The sequence below is a fragment of the Mustelus asterias genome, chromosome 5, assembly GCF_964213995.1.
Source record: "Mustelus asterias chromosome 5, sMusAst1.hap1.1, whole genome shotgun sequence".
In the NCBI taxonomy this organism is placed as follows: domain Eukaryota; kingdom Metazoa; phylum Chordata; class Chondrichthyes; order Carcharhiniformes; family Triakidae; genus Mustelus; species Mustelus asterias.
In genome coordinates, this window is record NC_135805.1 from 55351417 (window position 1) to 55365387 (window position 13971).

General features: G+C 42.1%; 1 protein-coding gene across 4 annotated transcripts in view; it reads right to left on the reverse strand.

Annotated features, from left to right (window-relative positions):
- snap91a (synaptosome associated protein 91a) overlaps positions 1 to 12899 on the reverse strand; it is a 195346-nt gene extending 182447 nt beyond the window's left edge. For 3 of the 4 annotated variants that reach the window (XM_078212607.1, XM_078212608.1, XM_078212610.1), the window contains exon 1: positions 12106 to 12347. In XM_078212607.1, the coding sequence (XP_078068733.1) occupies positions 12106 to 12235 (130 nt within the window). In that variant the 5' untranslated portion in view covers positions 12236 to 12347. Of the gene's footprint in view, positions 1 to 12105; positions 12348 to 12768 lie in introns of those variants that run through there. The other variant, XM_078212609.1, reaches the window with a different exon arrangement.
- Positions 12900 to 13971: the final 1072 nt, after the last annotated feature.

Here is a 13971-nt window from a genome sequence, read left to right on the forward strand (position 1 = left end):
CAAAGTCTGCAAAGGGATTATAGGTAGGTTAAGTGAATGGGTCGAAATTTGGCAAATGGGGCATAATATGGGAAAATGTGAGCCTGTCCACTTTTGCAGCAAATATAGAAAAGCAGAACATTGTTTAAGTGGAAAGAGACCTGGATACCTGATTTAAGAACATAAGAAATAGGAGCAGGAGTAGGCCATCTAGCCCGCCCCGCCATTCAATAAGATAATGGCTGATCTGAAGTGGATCAGTTCCACTTACCCGCCTGATCCCTATAACCCCTAATTCCCTGACCGATCAGGAATCCATCTATCCGTGATTTAAACATATTCAACGAGGTAGCCTCCACCACTTCAGTGGGCAGAGAATTCCAGAGGTTCACCACCCTCAGAAGAAGTTCCTCAACTCTGTCCTAAACTGACCCCCCTTTATTTTGAGGCTGTGCCCTCTAGTTCTAGCTTCCTTTCTAAGTGGAAAGAATCTCTCCACCTCCACCCTATCCAGCCCCTTCATTATCTTATAGGTCTCTATAAGATCCCCCCTCAGCCTTCTAAATACAAACCCAATCTGCTCAGTCTCTCCTCATAATCAACACCCCTCATCTCTGGTATCAACCTGGTGAACCTTCTCTGCACTCCCTCCAAGGCCAATATATCCTTCCACAAATAAGGGGACCAATACTGCACACAGTATTCCAGCTGCGGCCTCACCAATGCCCTGTACAGATGCAGCAAGACATCTCTGCTTTTATATTCTATCCCCCTTGCGATATAGGCCAACATCCCATTTGCCTTCTTGATCACCTGTTGCACCTGCAGACTGGGTTTTTGCATTTGTACACAAATTCACAAATAATTAGCATTCAGATTCAGCAAGGCAAATGGAAAGTTGTAGTTAACTGCAAGGGGGGAAATGGAGTAGTGATGTCTTGTTCCAGCTGTACAAGATGTGAGACACCAGACCTGGAGTATTGTATTCAGTTTTAGTCTCTTACTTATGGAGGGACAAGTTCAGAGAAGGTACACTGGTCCGATTTCTTCGATGAAGGGAATGTCTGATGAAGAAAGGCTGAGCAGGCTGGGCTGTACTCATTGGTGTTAAGAATAATAAGCTGTGATATTATTGAAACATAAGATTCGGAGGGGCCTTGACAAGTTACGTGCTGGAAGGATGTTTCCTCTCATGGAGGAATTTAAAACCAGGAGCACAATTTAAAAATAAAGGATCTCCCATTTAAGGAAGCGATGAAGAGGGATTTCTTCTCCAAGAGGGTTGTTCATCTTTGCAATTTTCTTCCACAGGGAACAATGAAGGTTGATTCACTGAATACATTCAAGGCAGAGTTACAGATCTTTGATCGATGAGGAAGTGGAGTTAAAGCTACAATAATGTCATTCACCATCTTATCAAATAGTGCAGTCAGCTTGATGGTCAAATGGCCTATTTCTGCTACGATTCCTTAATGATCTTATGAATCACTAACGGTGTCAGCTAACATGGGTGTCAGGAAGAGAAGCAAAATGGATAGCAGATTAGCAACAATAGTCAAGGGAGTAAGAGGTGGATCTCCTGGAAATGTATGGTATTGAGAGAACTGGAGAAGAAAAAAGGTAAACAGGTTCACAACTACAATAAGATTACATTTCACTTGGGGGAGGGAGGTTAACTTTTTTTATGTTTGTTCATGGGGTGTGGCACTGCCTAGGTCAGCATTTATTGCCCATTCTGGAGGGCATTTGAGAGTCAACCATATTGCTGTGGATCTGGTGTCACATGTAGGCCAGACCAGGTAAGGGCGACAGATTTCCTTCCCCAATAGATAATACTGAACCAGATGGGTTTTTCCAACAATGGGTTCATGGTCATCAGTCGATTCTTAATTCCAGATTTTACTGAATTCAAATTTCACCATCTGCCGTGGTGGTATTTGAACCAGAGTCCCCAAAGCATTACCCTGGGTCTCTGGATTACTAGTCCAGCGGCAATACTACTACACTATTACCTCCCCAAGCAACAAAGAATTCCATGATCGAGTTCAGAGTGGAGATGGGGAAATGAAATTGCGATGCTTGACAGTAGAGAAAAGCTCAGTCACATCTTTGTCTCCAAGATGATCCTAGAGAAATTGGTGCTTTTGGTAGGAGATCTTATGTCCTTTACGTCTGTTTGAGTGGGCAAGTGTCTGGCAGACGGAGTACGATGGGTGGTCATCCATTTTGGTAGGAATAACAGCAAAATGGACTATTATTTAAATGGTAAAACATTGCAGCATGCTGCTGTGCAGAGGAATCTGGGTGTCCTTATGCATGAATCACAAAAAGTTGGTTTGCGGGTGCAGCAGGTAATTTAGGCGGCAAATGGAATTTTGTCCTTCATTGCTAGGAGGGATGGAGTTTAAAAACAGCGAGGTTATATTGCAACTGTATAAGGGGCTGGTGAGGCCACACCTGGAGTACTGTGTACAGTTTTGGTCTCCTTACTTGAGAAAGGATATACTCGTACTGGAGGGGGTGCACAGGAGATTCACTGGGTTGATTCCGGAGTTGAGAGCTGGCTTATGAGGCCAGACTGAGTAGACTGGGACTATACTCATTGGAATTCAGAAGAATGAGGGGAGATCTTATAGCAACATATTATGAAGGGAATAGCTAAGATAGAAGCAGGGAGGTTGTTTCCACTGGCAGGTGAAACTAGAATGAGGGGCATGGCCTCAAAATAAGGGGGAGAAGATTTAGGACCAAGTTGAGTAGGAACTTCTTCACCCAAAGGATTGTGAATCTGTGGAATTCCTTGCCTAGTGAAGCTGTTGAGGATACCTCATTGAATGTTTTTAAGGCAAGGATAGATACATTTTTGAACAGTAAAGGAATTAAGGGTTGTAGTCAGCAGACGGACAAGTGGAGCTGAGTCTACGAAAAGATCAGCCATGATCTCACTGAATCCTAGTTCTTATGAAATGGCCTGGCCAGAATACTGAGAAATGCTACGCAGGTCCCTAAATAGTATTTGAACAAACTACAGAGCCGGTACTCCAAAAGGAAATAAATATGGGGGTGGGGAGACTGACAAAATTTAGCATGCTACTTCAGTCTCTTACAATAATTATCACTAATAGGAAATGGTCAGGTGCTTCAAGATTCTCTGTTGCACCAAATCCTTGAGTAATTGCTTTGCTGCATATTAAGCATAAAAGTATCAATTAAAGAGTATTCAATTGAGTTCACTCATTCAATCATTCTCAAATAAATCCAAGCATGTGATGGTCATTTAACATACAAAGTTATAGCAAGTGATAAAGTGTAAGCCAATTTAGGTTGCAGTTCTTCATGAAATACTGCTTCTATAAATGCAAAGCATCCAAACAAGTAATGATCTGCACAAGCAAACATGAATACTGCAAGACACCTAAAAAAATGTTCAGCAAGTCTTTGACTTCATGATCCAGCCATTCCTCAACTTGATTTAGCTGTCGAAGGCCACAGCCAAGACTAAATTTTAACAATGAATAAAAATTGATACATGTAGTCTCATATTTAAGTGCCAGTCCAATGCCCTGGTGGGGTTGGTCCACTGACCCCCTTTAAAATTGAAAGTTGGCAGGTTGCCATCAAGATTCAGACTTTCAGCACTTTAGCCTCCCAAAATAAACCTTTTAAACTCCTAACACAAGCTGGACTATTTCTTGTTCACTTCAAGTACGACTTGAATTATAAAGTTAGTGTCAGAACAGTTCTCCCACAAATACACACCCCGTCTAATCCTATTTCTAAGTGCATTCCATACCAACAATGCCAAGTAGCCATTTATAATGTATATTGCTGTACCAACGTCTGATAGTATTTACATGTTTATTAAGGGGGAAAAAGGACATTTAATACAGCATTTTTAAAAAAATCTTTACCAAACCTGGGTTTCCTCACTGCTTCTGGGTGTTACGTCGCATTAAAAATGCTCCAGAAGCAGAAGTTGTGCTCGCAGCAACATACTTTCCCAAAGAAATGTCAGATGACAGACTCCCAGACTTCTGATAATCATGCTTTATAAATTAGTTTACAGGAAACATAACAATTCTCAGTATTGTGACCTAATTTGGTTGCACTGACAGCGCACAGAGCCGAGAGGAGGTTTAATGAAAGGCACATTGACCTCTACGTAAAGACTTATGTAAAAAATCTGAGTGACAGCAATGCAAGTGCAAAGTATGCTTGGAGTTAGCATCTTAGTGTTGCAATCACAAAGCTGCTGTTAAGCAGAACATGATGTGGAGATGCCAGCGTTGGCATCTGTTAAACAGAACTACAGATTTGGGAGCTGACAGAGGTTTAAATACATTGAGGGTTTCTACCTCTACCACTCTCTCACCCTGCTTCAGTCATTTACTCTCTTCAGGTATTGAATCTACAAGCACAGTACACTCTACTTAAATCATGGCCAACCTCCAGCCACACCTACATTGGAGAAAGAAGTCTGCTGGTTAAACAATCAATAGGGAGATCATCTCCCTTTAGGCTCTTGCAGTCCCCGTCAAAACAAGGCGCAGTCTTTGAACACCTGGGCTCTATTCTGCCAATTCCCTCTTTATTGTTCACAACTCCAAAATCCAAATTGTATGTGCGCCCAGTTATGCCACTGGACAGTCAGGTCGGAAACTTAATAATCCTGAGACACGAGTTCAAATCCGATGACAGTTAAAGAATTTAAACTCAGTAAAATAAATCTTGAATTTAAAATACTAGCATCAGTCATGGTGCCAAATTACTTCATTAAAAAAAATGAAATTTGCCATCCTTCCCCAATATGTAAAGTGGCCATAGTCCCAGAAGAATGTAGGCTGCTCTCCCCCTCAAAAGGGGGAATAAATTGACTAACATCTATATGGCTCTTAATCACCCTCTGAAAATGGTCCAAAGAGAAAACAGCTCAATAAAACTGCTTTAAAAAAAGCTGCACAGACGATGTAGCATCACCCAAGCACAAGATTCAGACACAAGGGTACACCCAGTCAAGTCAACTCTGCAAATTTCTCCTCACTAACAATGATGGAACTTCTGCCAAAATCTGAGTCACACCCTCAGAATCATACTTTTCAGCCAAAATCCATTGCATCTCTGGATTTGTCCTGTCCCAGTAGCAGCGATGATGTGGAGATGCCGGCGTTGGACTGGGGTAAACACAGTAACCTGGTGTTATTAGACTTCTTAAAGTCCAACAGGTTTATTTGGTAGCAACAGTAGCAGCATCACAGCTGTATACAGTCAATAGTCGGTGACCCTGGGAGTCCTCAACTTTCCAATGCCAGATCCCATGAAGTCTTGGGCATTAGGTCAAACAAACAACAGCAAGGAAACCACCTGATTACTATCTATTGTTCCCACTTATTTGATGAATCGGTGTTCTTCTGTTAACTACCACTTGGAAGAAGCATTGAGGGTAGCATGGGCATATCTTTGGGTGAGGGACTCACGCCCCAGATTGTGACAGGTTGCAAGAGAATCAATACAAGGGAAAACCTCCTGACCTAGCCTTCACCAAGCTAATCTGTCACAGATTCGTCTGTTCAAGACACCAAATGTAGGAGTGACCACTGAATAGTCTTGGAGACAACACTGAAGACACCTCTATCATGGTGAGGCATCATCAATATGCTACATGGGATAAATTGAGAAAATTTAGTGAATCAAAGCTCGGTTTGAAGGCGGCAGTATGATCCATCAACATCAGAGCTGTATTCCATCACAATTTGTAACCTCATGCCTGGCATATTCCTTATTTTATCATGACTATCAAAGCACAAGCTTGGTTCACTGAGTGTAGGACAGCATGTCAGAAATAGCATCAGGTATACCTAATAAATAACGTGCCAACCTGGTGAAGATACAACACACGACTACATACATGCCAAACTGCACTGTAGCAACTCACTATGGCTTCTCCGACAGCATTCCCAAACCTGCGACCTCTGCTACCTAAAGGATAAGAGCAGACAGATGGGAAAGCCATCAACTCCAAGTTATCTTCCATGTCACACAACATCCTGACTTGATGGGAATAGGCATTAAATGCTTGCCTTGCCAGTGACACGTACTCTCCTTATTTCCAGATCCCTGGAGCGCTATTCACTCCGCAGTGTCGGGAACTTAAAATCCAGCTGTGTCACCTGAAGATTATATACAGATTCATCAATGCAGAAATATTATCCTTGCGTCAATACAATGGTGCATAACAGAAAATTTTAACATAGGAATAGATAATTTGGTACCTTGAATTTATTCTGCCATTCAATTAGATCATAGTTGATCTGCATCTTATCCACCTTGGTTCCCTAACCATAAATACTAGTTGATCAAAGAGCAGCATGGATTTAACACAACTAAATCATGCCTGGCAAAGCTAAATGAATGTTTTGAAGAGGTGATTAAAATAGCAAATAAGAGAAAGTGTGTGTTATTTATATGAATTTCCAGAAGGAATTGATAAAGTCCCTCATAAGAACCTACTAAAATCGAAACCCATGGTATTGAAAGCAAAATAGTGACCTGATTAGGAAGTTGGCCGAGTAGCAGGAGAGAGAAAAGATACTCAATAATTAGCAACATATAGTATCCCATCGGGTTCTGTGTTGGGTCCACAACTATTCACTGTATTTAGGACTTAGATGATGGGACAGAAAGCCACGTATCCAAGTTTGCTGATGGCACAAAGACATTTGTAAGAAGTGCAGATGGAAGCATAAAAATTACAAATAAATATTAACAGATCAAGTCAATAGACAAAACCTGTGGCAAATAGATGTCAATTTGGACTTAGAAATAGTATTTTTTTTTTAAATGGGAGGAAAACTAGAAATAGTGGAGGCCAAAAGAGATTTGGGGATTCATGCACATTTAAAAGAATTCATGCAAATTAAAGTGTCATGTATATTTGAGAAAATCAAAAATTTACATCTTAAGAACAGACAGTATGTATAAAGTTTTGGTTAGACCACACCTAGAATAGTGTTAGTAGCTCGGAGCACCATACCTTGGGAAGGATATAACAGTCTTATTGGGAGTGCAGCATAGAACTACCCTGAATGGCACCAAGACTCCAAGGGTGAAGTTTTAAATTAGGATTGCATTCTCTATAATTTAGAAGGGTGAGAGTTAGAACATAGAACAGTACAGCACAGAACAGGCCCTTCAGCCCACGATGTTATGCCGAGCTTTATCTGAAACCAAGATCAAGCTATCCCACTCCCTATCATCCTGGTGTGTTCCATGTGCCTATCCAATAACCGCTTAAATCTTCCTAAAGTGTCTGACTCCACTATCACTGCAGGCACCCATTCCACACCCCAACCACTCTCTGCGTAAAGAAACTACCTCTGATGTCCTTCCTATATCTCCCACCATGAACCCTACAGTTATGCCCCCTTGTAATAGTTCCATCCACATGAGGAAATAGTCTTTGAACATTCACTCTATCTATCCCCTTCATCATTTTATAAACCTCTATTAAGTCTCCCCTCAGCCTCCTCCGCTCCAGAGAGAACAGCCCTAGCTCCATCCACCACCACCCTCTGTCTTCGATCAGATAGCCAGTTACCTATCTAATTGGCCAACTTTCCCTCTATCCCACACCTCCTTACTTTCATCATAAGCCGACCATGGGGGACCTTATCAAACGCCTTACTAAAATCCATGTATATGACATCACCTGCCCTACCTTCATCAACACACATAGTTACCTCCTCAAAAAATTCAATCAAATTTGTGAGGCACGACTTGCCCTTCACGAATCCGTGCTGATTATCCCAGATTAATCCGCATCTTTCTAAATGGTCATAAATTCCAACCCCAAGGACCTTTTCCATCAATTTACCAACCACCGAAGAAAGACTAACCGGGTTTATAATTACCAGGGTCATTTCTATTCCCTTTCTTAAAACAGAGGAACAACATTTGCCACTCTCCAGTCCTCTGGCACCATCCCCGTGGACAGTGAGGACCCAAAGATCAAAGCCAAAGGCTCTGCAATCTCATCCCTTGCCTCCCAAAGAATCCTAGGATATATTTCATCAGGCCCAGGGGACTTATCGACCTTCAGTTTATTCAAAACTGCCAGTACATCCTCCCTCTGAACATCTATTTCCTCCAGCCTATTAGCCTGTAACACCTTCTCTTCCTCAAAAACATGGCCCCTCTCCTCGGTGAACACTGAAGAAAAGTATTCATTCATCACCTCTCCTATCTCTACTGACTCCATACACAAGTTCCCACTACTGTCCTTGACCGGCCCTAACCTCACCCTGGTCATTCTTTTATTCCTCACAGAAGAGTAAAAAGCCTTGGGGTTTTCCTTGATCCGACCCGCCAAGGACTTCATGATTTGAGCAAGGTTTCAAGATATTGAGGGGAAAACTGACAGCTACTATTTCTACCAGTTGGAACTCGATATCAGCAATGTAATTTAAAAATGAGAGTCAGAGTTCAAGAGTGAACTTCAAAAACACTTCTACATGCAATACATGCTAAAATTTTGGAACTTGTTTCTGCCAATGCCAATTATTATTAGGTCGAATCAATTTTAATCTCAAGTTGATCAAAATTTATAAAAAGGATATGGGAAAAGGCAGGACTTTGGAGTTGGGTCATGGTCAACTCAAGTACCTGCAATACCCTTCCTAACAAACATCTATGATTTTCAGTTTTGAAATTTTTATGACATCACAACAGCCTTTTGGGACATAGAATTTCGTATTTCAGCTTCCTTTGCATGAAGAAGTGCTACCTGACTTCACCCTGAACAGCTTAACTGTAATTTCAAGGTTATTTTTTCATGAGATCTGGGCATCACTGACAAAACAGACATTTCTTGCTCATCCCTGACAGTCATTGAATTGAGTAGTTTGCGAGGTATTGAGTGGGCAGTTAAGACTCAATCACATTACTGCACATTCTGGAGGTACACATTAGGGCGGTCTAGGTAGGGAAGCCCAGAGTTTGTTCCCTTAAAGGGCATTAGTGAAGCAGATTGTTAGTTTTCCATCAGCTGCCATTGCTGGGATTTGAACTCCTACTGCAGAGCATTAGCTTGGGCTTCTGAATTACTCATCTAAGTGACATCATCATTGCACCACCATTTTCCTCTATGTCTCTTATTCTGGACTTCGCTGCTGGGGAATTTTTTTTTTACCCTATCAAATCATCATTTTAGATACTTCAATTAGATAGCCCATGAGTTTTTTTTTATACTCAGTGGAATATAAGACAGCCTATGCAAACTGTTCCCAATTTAACATTTTTAACCCAAATATTATTCTGGTGACTGAACCACCACACTTCAATCATTAAACATACTTCCCAAGATGCAATACTCGAGATGAGGTCAAAAAGCAGGTTTATGTATAAATGCTACCATTTTGTATTCCAGCTTCCTTGACATTGTTAACAAACCAATAACCTTTTTAATTAGTCAACAGGTACAAAAATGGTTAAGTCATTTTGTTACAGACACCCAAACCTCGACTCACCTACAATTCCTACCATTTAGAAAATACGCAGATTTACCACAAATCTACAGCAATTCACCTCATGCTTCCTCATGTTGAACTCCATCTGCTAGTTTTATGTACTATGCCCCTTAGCAATTTAGCACTCCCATCTACTCGAAATATCAGTAAACTTGTATATATAACTTGAAGTTACTTTGTACCTCAAAAGTCCTGCCTGTATAACTTATGAATTTCACTTATTTTAATTACATATGGTTCCTACACCTATCCGTTTGACCAGAAAGGGTCCACAAGGGAGATTTGTGGAGTCTAATTGGGAGGCAGAATTTAAAATTTGTCTATTACCCATTTTACTTTCCATTTATGGACACTATTATATTGCTTGTATGATGAAATATGCTTCCAAACATTTTGTCTGGAAACAGTGGTAACAGGCCTGATCAGCAGCATGTCTATTTTGCAAAAGATTCCACCTCACCCCCACTACTTTCCGAAACCATTATAAAGTGTTCTAAATTGATCCAGAAGTAACTCTATCTCCTCACACACCATTACCTTTACTGCATTGCTGAGGGGACTACTGAAATTTGAGCATCACTTTGAGCTCCTCCTTTACATAAAGGACGTAGGAGACACTTGTGTAGATTTGATATGCTGGCAGCCTAGATATGCCTCTGAATACTTCTATGTTGGCTCACAAGTTGCCAAGTATCAAACTGCTGCTAATTTATAAACCTGTAGTGAAATGCAGATAAGCCCCCTTGGTTCAACAGCTTCTGTGCTGTTTGAGTCAAACAGACCAAGAAAGATTGAAGTTCAATCCTTGTGTTGAGGTGGTTAATCTCAATCAGGGTGGCAGCTAGCACAGGTACTAATCTTGCAATAAACACTAAGGCTATCCCTACAGCAAGAAAGTCTACCCAGTGTTCCCACTACCAATGGACATCCAGTGATCTCTGCTGAAAGGTGCACGTGTTTGAACATTAGGTAATGGCAAGAATGTTCATTGCTCCCATACTGTCACCCTCCCACACACCCTTTCCAAGTTCAAGTGAATTGGGCCAAGTACAAGAGAGAAACTCCAGGTCTGCTGCACTGTCAAGAAAGACAACGAAAAGCAAGCTGGAGGGTTGCACAATCTATTTTCTGAAACCTGCATGTACATTACTGCATAAGCTCTGCAATGCTGTTACCAAAAACAAAAAAATCAGCAATTTTTAAAATGGTAGGTCATGAGAAAAGTGTAATTTTGCAGCAAATTTTAAAATATCCTGAGTATTTGTAATCCGTCTACAGCAATGTGTCAACACCAGAGAATGATTTAAAAAAAGTCAGTGGTTAATGACATTTATCAGCACTACATCTGAAAGAAATTACCCATGTGGCATTGATTTCTAAAGGAAAGCCATAGATAACCAAGGACACATTGCTTTCAATTTCAGAAATATAGATGTAAATCATGCAACTGTGAAGATTGTTCATTGCTATTTAAATGGAATTATAATAAAATTACCATTTAAAGCTAATTAACAGTCCTGTCTGCTTAAGGTTAACTGCTGACTCGTCTATTGCAGCGTTAGAGAAAAAATAGTAATATCCCACCAGAAGCATCACAAAACACCACATAAAATTGTTAACTATTTTGACTATTGGCACAGCATTAATCATTGGAATAATCTAACTAGACTAATTTCAGAGCCAAGAGCCAGTATTTAAACAGCAATTTCCGGAGGGATTAACGATACAGAGGGAGGAGTGGGGGGCAGGGTTGGAAGGATCACCGCCACATCAGAATCATCGATGCTCAGTGAACTGCATTATAGCTGCAATTTTTAAGAAGCATTTTGAATCCGCCCCCAATCCCCTCCCCTCCAGACAAAGTGCTGATGCGTCTAAATATTTCGACAGTCCACCACAGTGCGACCCGTAATAAATAGGACATTATAAATTCTGACAGTGCCATTCTCAACAAACGAGAAGAATTTCACCCGACTGAAATCTACATATCCTCTACGCTTCCACTTCAATAAGCGAGTAACTGCGCGAGGATTACAACCCCAATCCTGCTTTCTTGCACATGAACACATTTTACCTGCAATATCCGACCATTGGCTCGGCGTATCAAGTTCAGAAAGCGCATTTTTATTCGCTAAAAATGTTTAAAAAATTAAACAAGCAGACTTCCTCAGCAATTCTGCTAGTAAAATATTTATTATACTTCTGGCACTGGTGCTACATTACCGTTACCTCTGGAGCTTATGAATACAACCTCCTCCCCCCCCAACCTTTTTTTTGCAAGCTCGGACTCCATTACAACCAACAGAAATACCAGTGATGGAGAAAAACAAATAAAGCACAGGAATACCAGCGAATGCACGGGAATAAATGGAAGAGGCAACTAACAGGATTCATTAATAGCAGGAAAGCAAACCATGCAGCACACATGAAAGAGAATGAAAAATTGCAAAATATCAAAGGACAGCAAAATACTGGAATCCATATATATATATATATTGAAATTAGCTCAGATTTAGAAGCAAAAATGTACCGTTTGGAATTAATCCTGAGCTATAAACAGACTCCCCCCCCCCCCTTCTGTAAGGTATGAAGGTGAAAGTCTTACAGTCCAGGTGCTTCTTCTTGGGTCCCATCACCTCATGGGTGGTCGCCTTGCAGACAGCTCTGGCCACAGCCGAGCCGGTCACACTGTACTGAGCCGCAGCAATCCGGTCCGTGATCGTCTGTCCCGACATTTTCTCGCTTTATAATCTTCCTCCTTCTTCCCCCTCACACACACTTTGCAATGAATAATTGATGTGTAAATATATATTTTTTTAAAAGGGGGGGGGGGAAAGAGAAGAAAAAGAGAAGGATGTCAGTGAAGTGGGAATATACAATGTGGTCAAATAACAAAAAGATATGAGAGAGGGGGGAGAGAGGGGGGAGAGATGAGGAGGAGGAGGAGCGGCCGCCTGTCAGAGAGTGAGGGGTGGGGGGAGGGGGACAGCCCAGCCCCACACCTGGGCCTGCGGGAGCAGAGGGTAGGGTGGGGTGGGGTGGATCCGTCTCCCCGCACTCCAATAAGGGCACTCAGCCGATTAAAAACACCTCAGCCGGCGGCTGCTCACAAAGCGGGATGGAGAGAGAATCCCTCCCGCTTCTCCACAACCCGCTCGGTGATGGAGGCCGCCGGTTGCTCTCCCTCTCCGGGATAACGGCCCCGCTCCCGGCGCTAACGGCCCCTCCCTCTCCCCCTTCCCCCCTGGTGTCAGCGAGCCGCTCCTACCCGGAGGACTGGCCGCCTTCCTCCTCCTCCCGCCCCGCCACCTCTTCTTTTCCCTCCCCGGGGCCGTTCTTGCTCTCACTCCCACTCCGAGCCGGCCTTTTGATGATAAAATGGCGATGGATTCAGGGATTTAATCCGATTTTTCCCCTCTCTCCCCGTCTCCATTGACACGTCACTAACCCCCCCTCCCCACCCCACTGTTAAAGGGGAAGGTGAGCAGGAGGCTGGCTCAGGGTCTGCCGACAGAAATTACACCTGTCTGCTTGGGTTGTTGTTGTAGTTGGTGGGTGGGAGGGACCAGCATTCTTATTGGGGTTGTGCTCAGATTCATTCATTCCCTTCTCCCCTATCCATCACAAAAGGATGCAAAGCTTAAAAATCAAACACATGCTTCTCCTCATACCCCCAAGAGTAAGTCCTGGTCATGAAGGGATGTAAAGTTTAAAAATCAAACACAATGCCTTTGCCCATACCCCTGAGAGTAAGTCCTGATCACCAAAAGATGCAAAGTTTAAAAATCAAACACATGCCCTTCCTTATGCCCCTGAGAGTAAGTCCTGATTCCCTGGACCTCTGGAGGTTGCACTGTCCTGACTTTCTTGCATTCACCCCTTTTCGCCTGCACTCCATTATTCCCTGCTGATGTTTACACTAGATTGAGTCAGTTGCTGGTGTGTGGTTAATTTGTACTTTTGTAACACCACAATTGTATATGTATAGGCAATCAGTTACCTTTTAAGTCGTTTTTGGTTCCGACTGTGGTTTCAAAATATTTAAAGTAAACAATGAAATATCTCTGAAATAATGTTATTTGTCGACGTTTGTACACAAAATAAAACGTGAAATATCAACAAACCATGTTATTTATTCAGAGCTGTAGCTTTGATTCAACAACCCACACTACCGAGTCAGCAACCACAGCTATATGGATGTGGGAAAGTTCGCACAGTTGATAAGCACCGTTACCTCCCTCTCCACTCTCTCCCAGTGTCCAATCTGACACATGTATATAACTGCGCCGTTATTGTACTCCCTTTTGGAGATGTACTGCAGCTACACCGATATACAAACCAGATATTCTTATCAAAAAAATCCAAGCATTTGTAAATGACAAACTTACACTGTCTCAGGGAGAGCCTAAATTTGGCACAGTGGTTAGCACTGCTGCTTCACAGCTCCAGGGACCTGGGTTCGATTCCCGGC